Below are 22882 nucleotides of genomic sequence, written 5' to 3'. Positions count from 1 at the left end.
TAAAACAGAGGCAGCAGAGAGACCCTGTCTAGGAAAAATATGCGATAAGGCTCGAAAGGTGCAGAGTTGGGTGAACGTATCTGAGGGAAGGATAAAGAAAACCCTGAAATTGACACTGAATAAACATAAAGAAAAACGAAGATATTTCAAAGATGGGAGTTATCAATAGATTTCAAATAAAGGACAATGGACCAATATTCTGGTTTGGGACTGTTTCCTCCATCTTTGAATACTGGGTGAAGAGCTGCGTAATTTACATGTGTGTCAGCTCCCAAAAAGGGGAAAGAAAAGGACAGATAAAGGCCACCTGTCCATCCGGGCTCTCAGAGCCAATGCTGTGGCATCTATTGATTATCCAGAAATCTCAGAGTTGTCCTGGACAGTTCTCTACCATCTTCAGGCCCAGAGGTTCAGAGACAATCATGCAGCTAGGGCTGATCAAGAAGAGTTTAGACCAGTTTATTTTTCTTGGGGCCCTTAAAGAGTTCCTATCCATAAAAAAACCCCATTCCTCATGTCTAAGGTATGAATAGAAGGGAATGGTGCAGTCTAGATTCACTATGCCTCCCAATTAAATAAATTCCTAGTTTAGAAATCTGTAGATCAAGAATACTTCATTTGATTTGCCTTATACATAGTAGAAATGAACAAAAACCAATGATTTAGGCCTAAGATAATATATTTTACGTAATTATTAGGTGTTAACCAGTAAGAAATTCTGTAACTGCTCTTTAACCCCCAACTTCCTTTTTATGTGATTACTGCTTCTTCTCAACTGAGTCGTGTTTCTTTCATCAAAGATCAGCCTATAAAACTGTGTACTATAACCTAATTTAAATCTATTACATGATGAAAAGTAAATATTTTGATAAAGGTATTTCAGAATTTTAAAAAAAGAGAATGTATGTAATTTCTTGAAAATTACCAGATCATTTGATAATAAGCATATCATAGTATGCACTTCCAGTAATCTTTAGCATTTGTAAATGACTGCTAGCTAAGAGATTAAGTTGTTAATCAGTATATTAATGAACGAGGTTATACTTCTCTGAATAATGAAGATGAAACCACTTTTTAAGGTTTTATACTTTGATTGGCACAAATTAGGTTTTGGTCTCCTTATGTTCAATGAACATTTTATAAGTACTATGAACAAAGGAAGGTAAAAAATAAGCTTATGAAACTTTTCTTTGATAAAAATTATTGAGCATGAAAATTCAAATACTATGTCACTATACCATAAAAGCAGTAAAATTATAAATGAAAATACAGACATCAAAGTAGTTGTAGGAGATATCTTAAGAATAATATGTATGCAAGGTGAATGTATTAACATTTTTTCAAATAGTTTAACTTAGCCCTTAGGTTTTCAATGCCCACCGAATGACATTATTTTAAAAAGTAAATAGCCTGGCTGGCATGGCCCAGTGGTTGAGTGTCAACCTATGAACTAGGAGGTCACGGTTCGATTTCCAGTCAGGGCACATGCCTGGGTTGCGGACTCAGTCCCCAGTGGGGGGCATGCAGGAGGCAGCTGATCAATGGTTCTTCTCATCACTGATATTTCTCTCTCTCCCTCTCCCTTCCTCTCTAAAATCAATAAATTATATTTTAAAACTAAATAAATCAAACAAAACTTTGGAAACTTACTCCAAATTCAGAGGCTAAGAAAATGCCATAGTTTTTTGTTGTTAACATTTAATTATCAACAATATTATGAAAAATATTTTACAAATAAAAATTTGGCACTCTATTAGTAATAAGTATAAGAAAATAGCAAATCCATACCTTGCACAAACATACTTCATATCTATCTAATATTCTTTATATATGTGATATGATCATAAATTAAAGGCATAACAAGTCTTCTTTATTCAAGGGTAAGTACCTTCAAAATGTCAATGTATAAAAACGCATTCTTCTATATTGCCAGATTGGGTAATAAGGGTGGGAAGATAAATACAGGGCATTATATAACTGTAGTCATTTTGAGGACTGTATTCATTGAAATTGTTAACTAAATCACATGACACTACCTTTATTTATAGATCTGCATGTATAGTAAGGTTTCTAAGGATAGATTTTTACCTACTATAATTAACAAAGACCTCAGAAATTTACACAATCATATTCATGACTTATAACACCTTTAAAGAGGCTTAAACTATTCAATATATTGCCATTAATATTGCAAAAGTGAAACAAAAAAAGGAAGTTGATGAATTGCTTGATAAATCAAAATTAAAACTAACAAATCAGATACAAGAATCATGTCCTTTTCATTTTATAATTTCTCCCTGAAGATAACTATAAATACACATCTGAACATATATATGTGAATATATATATATGCATATATATATATTTGAACATACAGATATCAGATATATTTAGGTACATCTGAAAAAGCAGACGAACCTATAGCAACTGTAAATGACTAACCTGGTGTTACTACTACTCCATTTCCATTGACCACAGGCCTCTCCTCCTCTTCCTCCTCAGGAGGCTCTATACTTGCTTTCTCCATGTTGCTCACTGATTTATTCCTCTTCCGTTTTCCTTCAGCACTTGCAGTGGCTCCCGGAAGTATCTGGTCTGTTACATTTAATAGTAATGGTGCTGGTTCTGCTGGAGGCTTTGGGGTACCGTAGTAATTGTCTGCAAAGGGCACCAAAACATTATGGAGTTAAACATTTTTCTCTACCATATACATAACTTGTAAAGAATGATACATTTGGATCCTATTTTATACACATATATTTTTTTATACATACACACTCATCTATATAATTTTTATCTTTTTTTGATCTTTATTTGTTGCTCCTATTGTATCAAGCTTTAGTGCTTTACATGGATCTATCTTCATTCTCACCTTTGTGCCAAACCAAAATATAATCTTATTATTGGTCTCAAATGGTACAGCATAATTTCAAAATTATTTAGAAATTTTTTATAACAGGACTTGATTGAAATCTTTTTAAAAATAGTGATGTCTGCCGACCAGAGGGGCTCAGTTAGCTGAGTGTCATCCTGCACACCAAACAGTTGCCGGTTCAGTTCCCAGCCAAGGCTCATCATTGGTTGTGGTATGCACAGAAGGCAGGGGATCGATGTTACTCTCTCATACTGATGTTCCTCTTTCTTTCTTTTCCTTCAGTGAGGATTTTTTTTAAAAAGTTAAATAAATAAATAAATAAGTCTGAATAAAGGTATAGACATATTTATTTTTTAGCAAATCTCACAACATTCTGATAAGGCAGAGCCCATGGCGCTCTTCTCAAGCTTTAGGAGAGCTCTGGCTGTTGTCCTTGATGTGCCCAGCACCCTTCTCGGAGCTGTATCTACAGGCCAGTTCAGTGGTTCCCACGGCTGCTGCCGTGGGCATGCTGCTCTTGTCATTCTTCAGATTTTCCACAGCTTCATGATTGCAGCCATGAAATCATTTGTTTCTCCCATTAAATAAGAGACTTCTTGAAGAAGGAGACTATTTCTTATATCTCTCTGTAACAAAAGTCTGGCACATAGTAGGCATAGAATAAATGCTTACTAAGTGAACATTTTTATATATTTAAGAAATTGCTTTATTTAAAATTGTCTAAGATTTTGATTAGTAAAGAATGTAGTGGTGTGTGTGTTTTTTAATGTTATTCTTGTATCAACTTCAAACTCATATTGGAGTTTTAGTTAATTAATTGAATAAATTTTTCATGCATCTGCTCACTCATTCATTAAAATATTTATTCAGCGCTATATACCCAGGCACTCTGGTTATGTTGGAGAGAAAATGAAATGATGAATATAATATAACCCTTGTCTCATAGAGGCTCAAAGTTCTGGTGTGGAGCACAAGCACACTGGACATCAAGCAGATCAGCCTTAAAAAAGGAAATAGGACTGAGCACGGCAGTCAAAGAGGCACAGAGGAGGAGGCAGCCCTCTGCAGAGAGCACTGAAGGCAACTGGGAACACTGTGCTGAGACAGAAATAACACTTAACCAGAAGGCATGAGTTCTAGACTTGGCTTTTCTATACAACTACGATTCAAGCAAGTGACTTAACCTGAGTAAACCTCAATTTCGTTATGAATTGAGCACTTGTTATAATCACCAGTGTTTTGGGTTGCAAACAACCAGAACCTACTCCAGTTAAAGTAAAATAAAAGGGAAGTACTGAAAAGCTACGAGACGGCTAGCTGAGGGGAGAGGCTGAAAAGCCTTGGGGGAAATGGGCAGAAACCAAGCAGTCCAGCTGGGACACCCAAATGGCCTCTGCTGGCCCTGGACCCTGAAACACCCCTGCCCCCCACAGCCAGGGGTAGAGCCTCGCTGGGAATGAAGCCCAAGCTCTTCTCAGGAACTCCAATTGGCTCATTTTCGGGAAAACTCTCAGGGGGTCTCTCAGTGGCTGAGCCTCAGTCACACAGGAGCCCTTGAGCTGTCAAGTTAGGGCAAGACAGTGGCTGCTCTCCTTTGATTGAGGGAGATGGAGGCGGAGCCCTACCCTCCATCCATTTCACCTCAGGACTCTCCCCAGGAAGAAGGGCTTGGGGATGCTATGCAAGCAGAAGAGACAATCGTCCATCATGCTCCTCACCGGGTTGCTGTGAAGATGAATGTATGAGGACGAATGTATCAATTAAAACTGCAGTGGCTTTAAGGGCCGTGCGAACCGCATGCTGGCACAAAGTCAGCTCATATTCACAAGGCTGGCTGTGCCACTCATACTGTTGCTCGTTTTCATAGATAGTCGCAGTTGTAGAGTAGTACAAGGGAAAAAAATAGTATTACCATGTAAAGCGATTCTTATACATGTAGAACTTTTATACAGAAGTCTGCAAAGTGAATGATATACATTTGGCTAAAGGTTACTTTCTAATTTGATTTAGAGCATTTAAAATGAATCAGGCCCTTAAGTGTAATGAACAAATTTTGAGCCAACAAAAACTGCTAGTTTCTCCCTAGAAGTCTGTTATTGTATTTTGGCATCCATAAGGGCTAGCACCATTATCAATGGTACTGCTGTGCTTGCTATGCTTTCAGTAGAATCTCATTACTTTTTACATAATAAACACATGCTGGACTAGTACATATTCCTGCATGTCCCAATAAATATTATAATTTTAAGTAGCATTTTGAAACCTTGAATGTCTTTAACATATATAGTACTAAGACAAATACATCATATTTTAGTATTTTTCTCCAGTTTGTATTTTATGTTTTAAATTGCCCCAAAATAGAAAAAGAACCTTTTACTAATTACAGATAAATGCATAGCTCAGGCTAAACATAAATATTAAATAATATATGTTGTTGAATATATATATTGTTAAGTAATTACACTGATTGGCATATAATGTTATTATAAATTACATAGTAATATCCTATTTCTAAAATTTGATTTATAAAAATAATGCTTCAGATTAAATTTTAGATGTAAAACAGTCTGAATCATTAGTTAAGATTATCTTATTAGCAATAATAATGATAATTTAAAAGAGGCACTGAAATAACCCATATAGTTACTACGCTTGAGATATATAGTTCATGAAGAATAAGGTTTTACTGCAAACACAATGCACAGAACAAGGAAACTACAAATACCTACACCATCTTGAAGAATCAGCCAGGTAGTCAGGTAGTTAAGTCACTGCAATCGTTCCCTGATGTAACTCTATACAAATCCATATTCTAAGGTAGTGTGCCTTTTTCAGACACAAAAATAAATAATTAAACACCAAAACTATTGAAACACTGTCTCACTGAGAATGAAGTGCCTCTATGCATAGTGCTAGCATTTAGTGAACCTGAATCTCAAAATACCATAATAATAAGGTGTAATGTTTAACAGCACAGATCATTATGAGATAAACCTGATTTTGAATCAGGTATTCTGCTAATCTGGCTGCCTCTTTATATCCTTAAATTGAGACTGAGTTATAATGGGATTGCAGGGCTATAGGATGACTACAGTCACAGAAGAAACTTGACTACTACTATTACCATCATCGCCACCCCAGTTTGCTGAGTGGGACACTGTAATAGGTATTTTAACTATGCACTTGTATGAAATGAGGATTAGAATAACTCTGATCACACAGTGCTGTTATAAAGATTAATGATAATGAAGGGATCAGAATAGGTGCTCAACATATGTTGGCTAATTTTGGCATTTATTTATCACAACACAATATTAAGTCACTCTGTCTCTGCAGTTAAATAAAAATGGAGGCTTTAAAAAAGTTAAACTGTTCATCAGGTGGCTCAGTTGGTTGGAGGATTGTCCCATGAACCAAAAAGGCTATGGTTGGGTACGGAGGCAACTGACCAATGTTTCTCTCTCTTTCTCCCTTCCTCTCTCTCTCTGAAAGCAATTAAAAACCTATTCTTGGGTGAGTATTAAAAATTTTTTAAACTATTTCCCAATATTATACAGGAAATAAATGGAAAACCTGTATCTGGTTTAAGAACCTCATCTCTTTTCAAAATACTCTGTTGCCTCTCAACAGAAAAATGTGATGAAATTTGAACCCTTCACAGAGCTGATGCTAGAGGACTTCAGAGCCACAACCAAATGAGCACAAATGTATCACTTTCGATAGGGAAGGGTAATAATTTCTACCAAATCTTAAAGCAGGGACATTTTAGGTGAATGTTTTCCTCCCTTCTTCAAAAATGTGTGTGTGTGTGCGCATGTGTGTGTGTGTTTGAGGTGAGGTTGTAGGATTTTCGAGCTTACTTTCCACTGACATTTCTCTGAGAAAAGAATGACATATTCCTTAGCAGTTTCATGTAAGTTTAATATGAAATTCATGAACTTTGTTGTTAAATATGATGACAAAATAGAAATGATATAGAAAATTGTTCGTTTATTTCTATTAGCATTAGGATAACCTATATTGCCTTATTTTTAATCAATGTCTGTAAAATAAAGACATAATTATTTGAGGTACTTGATTTATTCTTCAGCTTTTTAAGTATTTACAAGAATGGATTAAAAATAAATATATAGTTATTGCAAAGTGTGCATGAACCCATTTCTAGCATTATCCTATCTAATAAAAGACAAAAAGGGTAATTAACCATATCTCCGCTACGCTTCCCATTGGCTAATCAGCAAGATATGCAAATTAACTGCCAACAAAGATGGCCGCCGGCAGCCACGCAGCTGAAGCGAGCAGGAGGCTTGTCTGCTCCAGTGATGGAGGAAGCCAAGGTTCCCCACCTGCCGCAGCCTGCTCTAAGCTCTCAAAGCAACAGCTCCAAAAGCAACAAAGTTTCAATTATAGAAGCTAAACAAACTCCAGATACATGCTTTCAGCCAGATGTGGCCTCAGAGCTGGAACAAGCAGGATGGCAACAAAGTTTCAATTATAGAAGCCAAACAAACCCCAGATACCTGCTTTCAGCCAGCTGTGGCCTCAGAGCTGGGAGCGCCAGTGATGGCAACAAAGTTTCAATTATAGAAGGTAAAAAAAATCCCAGAATAAAAAAAAAAAAGAAAAAAAGGAGCGGCTGGGAGCTTCAGTAGCCAGTCAGCCTGAAAACAGCCCTCAGCCCCTCACCCTGACTGGCCAGGCACCCCAGTGGGGACCCCCACCCTGAAGGGGGTGTGCCCAGCTACAAACGGCCATCAGCCCCTCATCCAGGCTGGCCAGGCACCCAAGCGGGAACCCCACCCTTATCTGGAGCACCCTTCAGGGGAAACCAGCCAGCCCCCACCCGTGCACCAGGCCTCTATCCTATATAGTAAAAGGATAATATACAAACTGACCCAAACAGCAGAAAGACTGGGAATGACTGGTCACTATGACACACACTGACCACCAGGGAGCAGACGCTCAATGCAGGAGCTGCCCTCTGGTGGTCAGGGTGCTCCCACATGGGGGAGCTCTGCTCAGCACAAAGCCAGGCTAATGGCTGCCAATACAGTGGTGGTGGCGGGAGCCTCTCCTGCCTCCTCAGCAGTGCTAAGGATGTCAGACTGCAGCTGAGGCCTGCTCCCTGCTGGCAAGTGGACATCCCCTGAGGGCTGCCGGGCTGCCAGAGGGATGTCTGATTGCCATCTTAGGCCCAATCCCCTGGGGGAGCAGGCCTAAGCCAGCAGGTGGTCATCCCCCAAGGGGTCCCAGACTGCAAGAGGGCACAGGCCAGGCTGAGGGATCCCTTCCATCCCTGAGTGCACAAATGTTTGTGCACCGGGCCTCTAGTAAATATAATAAAAGCTTTCTAGGAATTTGAGTAAAAATAGTCTATAACAGGAGAAACTAAGATGGCAGCATAGCTAAACACCGGGAAATTGCTGCCTCCCACAACAACTTCAAAAATACAACGAAAAGACAAAATGGACATCATCCAGAACTACACGAAGGCTGGCTGAGTGGAAATTCTACAACTAGAAGGAAAGAGAAAAGCACACTGAGAGCCAGAGGAGCTGCGGAAGTAAAGTGCAGAGGTACGGAGGCTCAAGCGCGCGCTCAGAAAGGGGCTAACACCTGAGGACGCGGCTGTCTTTTTGAATTGGGAGGGAGTCACAAGCTCCCGACTGCTCTGAACTCTGGTTCCAGGAAGTCTCTGGGGACCCAAGACTCATACGGGGAGAAACTGGACGGTCTGGCAGCAGGCAGAACTCTGAACTTGAGGGCGGCTTTCCCTCAGATGTGGTTGCAGCAATTAAATTATCAGGACACTGAGACGCGCGGCCCCTTAGGGCAGGGCTGAGGACCAGCCATAGCTGGTTGCTCCGCCCTTTGATTCCCTGAGACCCCACCCCACCCAGGCTGTGAGAAAGGATTTTGCATATAAATGCCCTGGTCCTTTGCAACCTTAAAATTACCTAACAAATTGCAGCTGGGCCAGACAGACCCAGAATTTCCAAGGGAAGGGCCCAAGGCCCCACAGCAGCTTGCATTGCTTCACAGCTGGGCCTCATCAGGGCACCTCCAAACTCCAAAAAAGGAAGGGGAATCTGCAGTTCTCTTCGTAGCTCCTGCTGGGTAACCTCAGGCAGAGGCTAAATTAGCACCTCCTTAGATCCAAGAGCCAGTGTACCCAGTTGTCAGAGGGGGACCATCTGGATTACAACTCCTCAGATCCATAAGGGACACACTCAGGGTGCAGACTCAGTGAGCACCAAAGCCCCACTGAAGCAAGTCCTGCTCCGGAAGGGTGTCTTCAGCACAGAAGTTCTCCCACTGCAGACACAGCTGATTCTCACTGCCAATTGGCCTGGAGGTCAATTCCTCCCAGTGATCCTACAACAATCAAGGCATAACTACAACAAGACTGTGCACAAAGCCCACAAGGGGGTGCACCAAGAGTGTCCACCTCAGGTAACTGGGGAGGCTGAGCCACTGGGCCCTACAGGACACCTAGCACACAAAACTACTCTACCAACACAGGGAAGCATAAAAAATGCGGAGACAAAGAAACAGGTTACAAATGACAGAAATGGAGGAAAGCAAACGACTGGATATAGAGTTCAAAACCACGTTTATAAGGTTTTTCAAGAATTTTATGGAAACCGCTGATAAATTTAGTGAGACCCTGGAGGATATGAAAAAAGACCAATTAGAAATTAAGCATACACTGACTGAAATAAAGAATAATATACAGAGATCCAACAGCAGACAAGAGGATCCCAAAAATCAAGTCAAAGATTTGAAATACAAAGAAACAAAAAATAGCCAACCGAAAAAGGAAAAAGAAAAAAGATTCCAAAAATATGAAGATAGTGTAAGGAGCCTCTGGGACAACTTCAAGCGTACCAACATCAGAATTATAGGGGTGTCAGAAGAAGAGAGAGGGCAAGATATTGAAAACCTATTTGAAGAAATAATGAGAGTAAACTTCCCCTACCTGGTGAAAGAAATAGACTTACAAGTCCAGGAAGCGCAGAGAACCCCAAACAAAAGGAATCCAAAGAGGACCACACCAAGATACATCATAATTAAAATGCCAAGAGCAAAAGACAAAGAGAGAATCTTAAAAGCAGCAAGAGAAAGACAGTCAGTTACCTACAAGGGAGTACCCATACGACTGTCAGCTGATTTCTCAACAGAAACCATGCAGGCCAGAAGAGAGTGGCAAGAAATATTCAAAGTGATGAATACCAAGAACCTACAACCAAGATTACTTTATCCAGCAAAGCTATCATTCAGAATGGAAGGTCAGATAAAGAGCTTCACGGATAAGAAAAAGCTAAAGGAGTTCATCACCACCAAACCAGCATTATATGAAATGCTGAAAGGTATTCTTTAAGAAGAGGAAGAAGAAAAAGGAACTCTTACCATTTGCCACAGCATGGATGGAGCTGGAGAGCGGATAAATACCACAGGATCTCACTCATTTGTAGAATATAATGAACAACATAAACTGATGAACAAGGACTGATCCAGAGACGGAGAGGCATTGATTGGACTGTCGGGCCTTGGAGGGAAGGTAGGGGATGGTGGGGGTAAGGGGGAAAGATCAACCAAAGGACTTATATGCAAGCATATAGGCCTAACCAATGGACACGAACAACGGAGGGGGGGGTGTGAGGGCATGAGCGGGGGGTGGGGGTAGGGGGTAACGTGGGGATAAGGACACATATGTAATATCTTAATCAATAAAAAAAAATATTTTGTTGCAAAAAAAAATAGTCTATAACACATCAATAATTGGTTTTATAATAATATATTAGTAAGTGCCCTTTTACACTGTACATTGTTATACTAATTTCTTGCAAAGGCAGAGAGACTAGAACAGCTTATGTTGTTATAAACTTAACCTGCCTAGTCAGTCCTTGGAAAACCTAAGCCATTACCCACTTTTAGGCAGACCCATTCCTAAACCATCCAGAAGAGAGGAAAGAGCTTTGTAAGTAATTTTCCATGTATTACACTTGCAGACTATCATGGAATCATTCCTCTGCTTTCTCCACACTTGTTAGAACACATAACTTTTTCAAAAAGTCTGAGCCTAAGTTTTAAAAATAATGTTTTTGCCTTTCTTCTGACCCTTCAGGTTTCTCCCTTGATATTGTTTTAACAGTGAAGCCAAAAGGAACAAAAGAATAGGAAACTATTTCAATGAATTATTATAAAGTGTTCTCTTTTCTATACCCTACACTTTATTAAAGGATAATAGATATCAAAAGAGTACTTTCTAAGATGCAACATATTATTTATGCCTTAAAGTTCTGATATTATGAAAAGGAGAAAAAAAAACCAACTAATTTATGTATGAGGATATGTAATAATTCTAGGAGTAAACTGAAATATGTTTGCCTATTTCCAACAGTTTTTTCCCCTTTAAACATGATTCATTTTCATAATGGAAACATGTGATTTATTATTTAACTCATTTGGCTTTTTAAGTAGTTGACACAGATGCTGAGTGTTTCTCCAGACCTCTGAGGATATAATAATAACATGTGTAAGTTTTATATCAAATAACCATAGATCTTTCCATGTGGCACCCAAGTGGAGATGGGTTTTGGAAAGGTAATGGTCATGTCTTCGACATACCTCACAGATTAAGGTCTTGACCCACAATTTCTCCTCATCTCAGTGCTTTTATTCCCATTTTGGTGACCAGAAAGAAGCAATTTTGGATAATGGTTTAGTAGAAGAGAGATGATTGCCTACACAGGGACTCTGGGCATGCAGACAACAGAGCCCATCACTGGGATCCCCAGAGAGCTTGAGAAAATGTCCTTGTGTTGGAAACAATCTGTGGCAAAACTTAGGAGGTTGAAAATCTCATCATTTGTTTCTAACAGTTTTATAAGTGGAACAAATCGATTGATACTTGGCCTTCTTAATGGCACCTGGAAAACTGTCTCCAACTTTAAACAGAGAAGAAATTCAGAGTTCTAGACCCACTCATGACTAATTGTTAAAAAAACCTATCAGATCATAAGTAAACAATCATTTTTATCCACATAAGAGATTTCATTTTGTGTGACCAAAGAATGGGTAAATCATGAGAGGTTTCCAAATTCAAACATTAAGACGTGTTTAACACATTACACAAGGGATAGTAATGAGTTAAATTAGTATCAAAATCATCATAACTCCTGTCAGCCATAGCAAGAGTCATATGGCTACAGAGCTGGCGAGGTAGAAATTCTATAAATACAAAACAGAGTTGGTAAATGTAACCTAGAAAATATGCTACTTTTCTAAAATTACACTTCCTACAAGGAAATAAGACTCAAAGTCTCACTTTAGAATGCTTTTGTCCAACTGATTTAAGTTATTTTTGTAAGCAGCTCTGATACTTAAATTGGTCTCCCCCCAAAAGCTATCATTTCCTCATCATGTTATAGGTAGGTAGTAGCTTGAAACCAAGACATAAAAACTCTCTGACCTCAACAGGATAAGGTCTTTTTCTCTTGTAGCGAAAAGCATTCATCTCATATGTGTCAGGAATAGGAAAAACATTTTGTCACTAATATCTGTAATGAGCAGCAAATTGCTAAATTTTGCGAACATTGTTGAATGTGACTTTCAAAGTGTGCACAATTATGTAAACAATGTGAAAGCTTCCGTTTTTCACATGCAGAATCGAATTATTCTGTAACAAACCTCACCTAAGAATTTCAATTTTATTTTAAATCAGATGAATGCTGGTTTCACAATATGAGCCCAATAACCTACATTTTGAATTTTACTATCTTCAATTGTCTATTAATATTCTCCAGAAACCATGTAGATGGCTTAATCTGACTAACATTTTTTGAAACTTGTGTGCAAGTTCTCGGTAGGTTACTTGTGGTCATGCTCACTGAATTTTCATTTATTCATGTATGCAAATGTGGACAGATACAGGACACATTTTTGTTGAATGCAACTGTCCACAAACTGGCTAGAGTAGGTGGTTTGCTTATTTATAGGAAATTAGATACCCTTTCTTTTAGCGAGTCTTTCCTTCAGGCATTATTTAGAAGAATTCAGAACATTTCCAACCTCTGCTATATAACAGACATAAAGGAATTATGCAAGGAAATGCTCAATAGAAAAGAAAAAAGATACATATGATTTTCAATGTCAAATATACATCCGCTTTCAAAGTAAAGCATTTGAACATTATAATTATAGTTATAGTAACATAAAAATTTATAAGCCAATTCATAAGCATATCGTATTTAAATAATATTAAATCCTCTAGAGCTGTATTTTCTAGTAAATATGCAATGTGAGCCACAAATACAAGCCACATATGTAATTTTAAAACTTTTTAGTTAACCACATTTAAAAAGGAAAAAGGTAAAAGCTATTGTAATAATGTTTTACTTTACCCAATATACCCCAAATACTATCAATTCAATATAAGATCAATAAGTTATAGATGCAATATTTTTACTTTTTTGCTTACTAAGTCTTCAAACCCAAGTGTATAGTTTACACGTAAGCACATCTTAATTTGGACCAGACCCATCTCAACTGCTAAATGGCCATATGTGACAAGTGGCTACTATACTGGACAGCACTGTCATAAACCATCCCTTTTATCAAATAACATTTTAGGTCACCATATTATCACTCGAGTGACAGATTTTTCTCACAGACAATAAAGTGAAAATGTCTGCTTAAATGACCCAGAAAACAGTGAACACCAAAGCACAGTAACAACTTAAGTTGACATTGTGTCAGTGACATTTCTTGTTTAATTGCTTTGCTGCACTGAGTACGTGTAAAATATTATTAATCACCCAACAGATGTACATTCCTTAGCAAAGCTCTTCCATCTTGCTTCCTAATTACCCATTTTACCACTTTATCTTGTATTTACTTGAAAAATCTACTTTTGACTTTGTTATTAAGTTTTATGTTACAAGGTGAAAAAACAAACAAATATTTCAAGTAAATAATGTGAATATAAACTTGTGTGAGTATCCATTCTTATGTTCAGCAGAGAGAGGAATTTTTGACTCATGGTAATAGTGTAAAAAAACAGAAATGATGTTTTTTGTCTTCCCTCTTTTTTTTTTTTTTTTTTGGTTAATCCTCATCTGAGAACTTTTTTCATTTATTTTCAGATAAAATGTAAGGGAGGCAGAAAGAGAGGGAGAGGAATAGGGAAAAATATCAATGAGAAAGAGACACATGGACTGGTTGCCTCCAGCATGCACCCCAAAAGTGGGTGAGGAGTGAACCAGCAACCTAGGTACTGCCCTTGACTTGGAATTGAACGTGCAACTCTTCCATACGTGGGCAAATGCGCTAACCATTACGTAACTGCCAAGGGCATGTCTTCCCTCTTAGCTGTCTGAGAACACACTCTGATTTTGAGTATTCACAGTGCTTAATAACCAGTGCCTCATATTTCTCTCCTTAGACCCCTACTTTCAGACCGTATACTAATAACAATTCCAATTTTCCTTTTCTTATACACATTATATATGTCCCATTTCTAATTTCTTTTGCGTCTTGCTAAGTGACTCAATCACTACTCTCATAAACTAATTTAAACTAAGTTACCAATGACTAAAATTGGCTTAATGTATCCCATATAATGTTTGCATTTTAACACAGTATTTAAAACTGTAATTGAAAAAGTCAATCATGAAATTTAGGCTATAACTGGCCCATTTGGTGAGAAACATTTTTCAGAGGAGCCTTTGGTGCTCTCCAATCACAAAGGAGATGTTTTCCAGGGTAGTTGGGGCATCTGGTGTGGTATATATGATGACCCCTGTGGAACCTATGCAAAACATTAATGCAAAGGTTTTTGGAAAACAAAACGAAGACTAAAATAATTTATACTATAATTCCAGGTTATAAAATATTTACACATCTACTTTTATGAGTGGAAACCATTTGCAATTGCGTTATTAAGGCAATTAATTGTTTAAGTTACTAAGTGTCTAGTGAGTTAAGTGCTTAAGAGACAGTCTCTTCATGGCTCAGCAAATAAGAAAGTGGGAGTAAAATTTTGATCAATTTTTAAATGGGCACTCATACAAAACCCAGCGGATTTCTTCAAAACTGATATAGGAAACTGAACCTTTCAAGGGCAATATTGTTTTTCTCACACAATATTTATGTTTCATCATATAACTTCCTTCTCTCAATGGTGCTATTACCTGTGATACTATAAAATTACTAAGAAATTAGGAGACCTTTAAGACTCTTTTGTCAATGTCTTCCAAATACAATACCCAGGGAAATTTTGATTGATCTTAATTTGACTGTTAGTTAATGACTTAAGAAATTTGCCAAATATCTAATTTTTCAGTTGTTAATAAAAGTCAGGAAGATAATATGAAAGAATTTCTCTTCTAGTTAGACATTTTGTCTCCTAATTTCTCCAGGCTTGTCCTACTGGAAAGAATTCTGCACACAGTCAGAGGATCTGGGTTCTAATCGAGGTTCTACCTACACTAACTTCCTAAAAGACCTTGGATTAGACATTAAAGTCCTAACAGAATTGAGTCAGAGTTCTAAAATTGTGAAATGAAAAATTTCAAAGAATATAATGACAACGGGTTATTTTATTTCCATGCTATTGTATTAGAAGGTCTTAAATGGACAATGAATAGAGAATGATAAACTGTATTCCATTTCAATTACTTGAGAGCCTGGACTCATTTGCTTTCTTAACACAAATGTGGAGAGCTCATTTACTCTCTTTTTATATTTCTTTGCATAATACTTCCCCGGAAAGTTGTGGTTGTACAGTATTTCTGTTTTTGTTCCAAGCCTTTCATGCACATCCACCCCTGTTGGTGAATTAGATAGACCCTAAGGATATCACTCATATGATGTGAACTATGATTACTCCATGGAAGACCATATGTGAAGCACTTCAACTTTATATTTTAGTATATGTGACATTTTAAAATTTTTGATTTGTAGTAAAGAGTCGGCATTTTCATTGTGATCACCTTGTGTTCTGTGAGATACAAACATAAATCCTAAATGATAGAGCCTGGTTGCAGTTAGCAGCAATTTAGATGTTAGTAGAACCAATTTATAAACCAGAAAGACAATAAATACACAACCCAAAAGGCTAAAGAAAGTAAGAATTTTGGGTATCTAACCATAAGGCTAGCCATTCTTGAATAATGCATTTTTTCTCTGAATAAAAAAACTTGCAACTTATTAAAATCAATCTCATGACCAAAACAAACAAAAAATCTGTCAGAATACTGGCATTTTATATTTAAAGCTCTAGAGATCAACCATTAATTCTTTAAAGATACATGTTTTATTGAGGTACAGCTCCCCCATTTTCCAAATTTTTATATTATAATTTTGCCTTTAGTACCATCCTTTTCATTCTGCAGTATTTTATGAAAGTACCACAAATGCTAGTTTATTATAGAAAAATATTGTATTAATGAAGAAAGAGAAAAGTAGAGGGAGAAATGCGTGGGTTAAAACACAATCAGAAAATAAATGAAAAATAAATGAGAAGAAGAAGAAGGAGAAGGTGGAAGAGCAGAAGAAAGAATTGGAGGAAAATCTGGAAAGGGAAGAATACAAGGAGGGGTAGAATGAGGATGAGGAAAAGGACAATTATGTGCCCTTCCCTGAAGTTGTATTGTTCCAACATGATTCCTCAGATGGCATGCTGGGCCAAAGTCATGCATATGTGGCCATCCCAACCACCTAATAGCTGATGAAGTACTAAGATACACTGTCCAATATAGCTGGCACTTGCTACATCTGGACATCCAGGACTTAAAATGTGGCTTGTTTGAATTGAGATGTAAAATCTACATTAGATTTTTAAGACTTAGTACAAAAAAAGTAAAGCATCCCAGTAATCATTTTGATGTTAATTACATGTCAAAATGATGTTTACATTGCATAATGTTGCAATTTCTAAACTAGTTTTTCTGAAAAAAGTAAGACTCAGTAAGTACTCAATTACAGGTAGCAAGTTATGACACCCACAACTAACAAGAGTGGGTGCAAGTGAGGGTTAAGAGTCAATTCAAAAGTCCAGGACAGTAATAGACACTTGATGGGCAATAGGCTCAGTCAGGAAGAGGGTTCAAGGGTCACTGGGGGGTGGGACCCTCCTCAGTGACCAAACCAATGACAGTTGAGTGATGGACAGGGGGAGAGGTTATTATACATCCAGTGGTTCTGTCATTCATTCAGTAAATATTTATTGATTATCAGAAGGCAATCATGCATGGATTATCAGAAGGCAAAATAGTGAACAAAACAATTAATTCTCTTTGAATCTTCCCTTTCACTGGGAACACAGATATTTATCAACTAACCATACAAATACAAAACTGCAAACTGATAAAGTAATATAAAGGTCAAGTACCGTTGTTTTGAAAACTCTGAGAGTAATGTGAATTAGGCTTGTTAAGTAAAAAAGTGGAATTGCAATTGAACACCTGGTCCCCTCCCTCCTTCTAGGTCAATATATTTCTTGATCAATACAGATCTTTAGGAAATGCATGATTTTAATTTCTAATAACAAAAAATAAAATTTTCCCATTGCTCCTGAAAATTGTTCCGACTTCTCTGAAGGTCAAATGGCTGAACTATACGGAAGCTGACATATATATGAGTGTGTGTTTTCCCAAAATACAAATCAAGTTGCTTGTAAAGGCTAACTGCAAAATTTCTGCTAACTAGTTAGTCAGATCAGGTCTCCTTTTCTCAATTTAACTCAAGACATGGTCTATGTTGTAAAATGCTTCAAACATTCCTCTTACTCAAAGACTATTGGTTTAAAGTCTGAAGTATGGTTTTTGGTGATATAAAACTAACTGAAGGTAGATTTGATGGCAGATATTCTGTGAGAATTGACCGTCTTCCCCGTCGGTACTATAGCAATGTGGCCTTTGTTTCCACAGTGTTTACCAGTGTGAACTAGTCATTTTTGTTTCTGACAGTGGGGATGGGAGTGGAGTCAGTGAAAAAACAACTTCTCCGGGGCATTGATATCCAAACTGAGATTAGAAAGGTGAGTAGAATCAAATAAAGATGCAAGGCGCGTAGGGAGAAAAAGCATTCCAGGCTGATGGAAGACATTTGCAAAAGCCCTGACTCTGGAGGAAGACCAGATCCTTGGATGAACTCAAAGGACAACAAGGTGGCTGGTGCTGACAACAGGGGGAGCCCTGAGGTTAGAGATCATTTGGGACCTAAAAGGTTTTGTGAAAGATTTGGGTTAATTTTGAAAAAGTAAAGGTAATACATTACAGATTTTAAAATCCACTATAATCAAATGAAAAAATATATTAAAATTTTAAAGGCATTCAGAGTTGTTTTTAAAATAGATTGGCAGGCTGCAGCATGTAGAATGAACTGGAAACAGCAAGAGGACAAGTCTGGAGGTCTAGTGCAGGAGTGCAATGATGGGAGTTTGGGGTAGGGGGAGGCGATGGACTTGGGGACAACAATTAGGTTTCAAAGGAGGAAATTAAGAGCTAGTATTAGCAACTTGCTTAAAGAACCATATGCCTTTCCTTGGTTACCTTCCCTTCTTTCTCTTAGAAATAAGAGTCACGGAACAGAACTTCTAAATATACTCCCGATACTCAGGGTTTCTTTATGAGATGCATGGCCAAGCTGCAGTCTGGACTTTTTATGAAACATTACAAAATTCTGTACGTCATAATTTTCTTTTAAAAAGTCTTTACAGGCATGCAGGCACTGACTGGTGTCCCTATCAGAGTTTGTTTATACCTCTTGTTATAGCTCTCATGTTTTATGATAATTATTTATTCACTGACTGCATAACATTAAATTTTGGCTTCTCAGAAGGAGCCATTTATCATTTAGTTTTGTTTTCCCAGCAGCTAGAATAACATTGGCACATGGTTGATACTGAGTAAATGAATTCTTACACTGATGGACATCCACATCCAGAAAAGAAGGATGCAGCCCTGGCCAGTATTTCTTCACTAGGGATCTTGCCAGAAACGCAAATTCTCAGGCCCCACTCCTCCTCTCCTTTTCAGAATCTCTGGGCTTGGGTCACTCCAGGTCATTCTGATACATATTTATATTTGAGAACTCTGTTTTTAAGGATTGCCTCAGTGGAAGGTAGACCAATCAAATGAGACTAAAACTCACAGACACAGGCTGAGAGCTGTCAGGGGGGAGGAGGGCTGCATGAAAACAGTGAAGGGATTAAGCAAAAAACCCAAAAACTAAAAAAAAAATCTGATAGATAACAACTTAATTACAAGAGGGAGAAGGGGGTGGAGGGTTCAGAGAAGGTAAAGGAGGTATAAATGGTGATGGAAGGAGACTTGACTTGGGGTGGTGAACACACGATGCAATATACAGATGATGTATTTTAGAATTGTACCCCTGAAACCTATATAATTTTATTAACCAATGTCACCCTAATAAATCCTAAATAAATAAAACAAATAAATAAATAACACATAAAAAAGTTGGACCAGCATAAGAAGGATTCAAGTAGCCTATTTTAGGATCTCCTATCATTCCTTCTTCTGAATAATTTTTATAAAATGCTTCAGAATCATGTGTTTTTTGGTGTCAAAATTCTGATGTGCAAACTAACCTAGGTTAGGGGTCAGCAAACTCTATTCAGGGCAGATGGTATCTGACATAAATACTCAATTCTGCCATTGTGGCCTGCAAGCACATAAATAAATGGGTGTGGCTGAGCTCCAAAGAAATGTAATTTCTGGACACTGAAATTTGAATTTCAAATGATTTTCATGACCCAAAATACTATTATTCTTTAGATTTTTTAATACTGTTTTGAATGTAAAAGCCATTTTTACTTGTGGGCTGTACCAAAACAGGTATTGGCGTGGATTTGACCCACGAGCGTAGATTGCCATTGCCTGTTCTATGTAATAATCAATTAGCAACACACAATTTTCCAGGCATAGATATTGACTCATTAATTGAGTGTTTATTATGTGCCCAGGAAATAAGCAATGCAGATGAAGTGCTTTCCTTCAGAGAGCTTAAGAGAGCAGAGGAGAAAAGCTATTACAATTAATTACGTAAATGAAATAAAGGGTATGCCAGTTCTGTAAGAGAGAGTAATAGAGAAACGTACTTTTAGGTAAGGTTGATAAAGAAGGTCTATCTGAGGAGGTACAAACTGTGACCAAAAGGATGAACATGTGCCCATGGTATGAAAAGCCAGGAGAAGAGGGTTACAGGCCAAAAAGAACAATAAACATAAAGTCCCTGGGGCCCTAAGAGCTTGGCGTGTGTATGAAATGACAAACATTAACATGATTCAAGCAGAATGAGCAACGGAGAAGAGGGTCAGGAATTGACAGGAAAGGCAGATAGGAAGTAGATCCTACAGGGCCTAGTCAGCCAAGTCAAGGGACTTGGGAACGGCTTTACAGAGGGGAAACATGATTTTCTTCTCGTTGCTATGTGAAAATACATTTGGAGGGGAACAGGGAGATGGTTTGGAGATTGGCTGAAGAGATTGTGTGTGTGTGTTTCACAAACACATGTTAGATTTCATTAAAACGGAAATACTAATAACAGAAACCTCAGTAAAACAAAGTTATTTCCCAAGCCTAAATGGATAATCCCATAACTTTGGAATTTAACAAAACATTCAGCACTAGAGAATCCAAGCAGCCCTTTGGAGGTCAATGAAATGGGATTTGATCTCGATATAGAACAAAATTTTTCTCGGGAGAAGATAGAAATCTTCATTCAGTATTTTCAATCATGAAGAATGATATTATTTATGTGAATGTGGACAAGAAAAAGGAACTCTGAATAGGTAGGTAAGCCTTGTAAATGAATGAATGAGCTTTGATAGTCTACTGTTCATCACAGTGAACAGCTATTTAACCCAGCTCAGTACTGACATTTTTTTTCTATTACCAGAGGCATTTATCTAATAACACAAGCCTATTAGTGGATCTGTCTAAATTGATATTGAAAGGACAATTAAAACTAGCACTCAGGCTACAACCACTCACTACTCAATGTGGTAGGTTGGAATGTATTGAATGTCATATTTTAAAAAGGTATACTGTTAACACTGGGGCATAAACGCTAATTAGAGTAATGACTTCATTCAGCAATTTCCTTTTTATAGGGCCATTTGAACCAAGTTTTCTCCTCCATACAAAAGGGCAAATCCTTATTAATTTAGATGATTACCTCATTGGAATGAATACTAAGTGAAAACAATACCACAGGCTAGGCATACCATTTCTTCCCCATTAATCCATTGTATCAGCGATAACAAGATGAGAACATTTAAAATGTTTCTCATTTACAGTGGTTCACAATGAGCAGAGGCTCATCTTCCCCAACAACTATCTTTTGCAGGAAAAGAAAGCTATTTGTATTTTTTTTAAAAAAGAGTATTGATGAAGAATATGAAAGATGGGCCTCAGTTCACATTTTTACTTAGCGACACTAGGAATCCATTCCATTAACTAAGGTGGACAATTGCCCATGTAAGTCTTATACTAATCAGTTGAAACACTGCTTAGAAAAAAGATTCTTACACCATTCTCTTACATTCATGTCACAAGCCACCAGTAACCTACACGTGAATATGAGTTTCAAGAAACAATCTCTGTGCTTCAGGCTGGAGGCAGCATGCTGAAATTCATGAATTACAACTCCTTCACCAAGAATCTCTGATGGCTCCAGGGACTGGAAATGGAATATGAAACTTTTCACCCAAAGGTCATTGGCTCCAATTTGCCCTAAACTGGCAGTGGCTGAAAGTTATTATCTCTAGATAGCTGCTCAGCAAGGGCTGCAAAATAAATTGGTGGTTTCGGTGTAATTTCTAAAAGACAGGTATCTGTGTCAGGAACTCATGATTACTTCATGCCCCAGGAGTCAAGACATGGACTGAAAGGAGATATCCCACCACCTTCTAGACTTTACAAGTGGTCCTGTTATATGGAAGCAGTCAAAAGACTTTGAGCAACTGGTAAGAATATTAACTGAAAGCTTGTCATTTGTAAGGGGGGGAAACATTTACTAGTATGTCTAACTACAGTCTCTCCCAATACCATGTTTCTGTTTAAATAAGATGTCTCAGATTTAATAAAATGCTAAGGAGATTTTATTAAAATAATGTAGATGCTTGCTACTCAAAGTGTGACCTGCAGCATCAGCATCACCTGGGAGTTTATTAGAATCGCGAACTCTCAAGCCCACTCCAGACACTTTGAAGCAGAATCTGCATTTTAACAAGATGCACAATAAAGTTGGAGGAATGCGATGTGTCTCGAGGACACATTGTACAGCTGCACAATGAACACAAAGTGCACTCAAGAAACATATGTTGGTGACAAAACCATAGACCTGAATACTTCTGTATGTTAATTTCCTAATCTAGAGTCCTCAGCTGCTTGTATTATTTATGTTGCCACTTATAAAATCACCTGCCTACTTATTGTCTTAGTATCACCATTAGACGTTAAGCTTCTAGAAGGCAGAGACCCAACTTGGCATTCCTCTTTAGTCCCATTTAGATTTTATTAATTGAATCATGGAACTTGCAATTGTGTCTTCATCACCTTATGTCTTGCTAAGTAATCTTATTTTCATGCAACACTAATTTAAACAGGTTGTGTTTACCTGAGAGACCTGAAGAGCTATCATGATGGTCTGGATCATTACCCAGCATTAAATTGCTAAACCACCATTTATGACACTGATGGTCAAGAACACGATGAGAATATTTTGTCCACTCTGCTAAACCTGTAACTGCCACAAAATTAAACAGACCAATTTTTAAACGGCTTTGTAAAGAACATATTGCTAGGTAGAATATTTCATTAACTTTGGTCAACATGAGACTGGGATATATTACCTGGGATGTATTTAACATCTGGGTTATTTTGCTTCTATGAATGTTTACAGTCACTATCTCCCAATGGAAAGCCTAAATAAAATGTATTAACTTTATGGTACCAATAAATGATTTAGTCTGAAGTG

The 22882-nt window shown here is 37.6% G+C and overlaps 1 protein-coding gene across 9 annotated transcripts in view; it reads right to left on the bottom strand.

Annotated features, from left to right (window-relative positions):
* MAGI2 (membrane associated guanylate kinase, WW and PDZ domain containing 2) overlaps nucleotides 1-22882 on the bottom strand; it is a 1174807-nt gene that overhangs the window by 402217 nt on the left and 749708 nt on the right. For all 9 annotated transcript variants that reach the window (XM_059712711.1, XM_059712714.1, XM_059712712.1 and 6 more), the window contains one exon: nucleotides 2443-2658. In XM_059712711.1, the coding sequence (XP_059568694.1) occupies nucleotides 2443-2658 (216 nt within the window). The remainder of the gene's footprint in view (nucleotides 1-2442; nucleotides 2659-22882) is intronic.

This window comes from Myotis daubentonii, chromosome 10 (genome assembly GCF_963259705.1).
Source record: "Myotis daubentonii chromosome 10, mMyoDau2.1, whole genome shotgun sequence".
Classification (NCBI taxonomy): domain Eukaryota; kingdom Metazoa; phylum Chordata; class Mammalia; order Chiroptera; family Vespertilionidae; genus Myotis; species Myotis daubentonii.
This window is presented reverse-complemented; position numbering and strand designations above follow the sequence as displayed.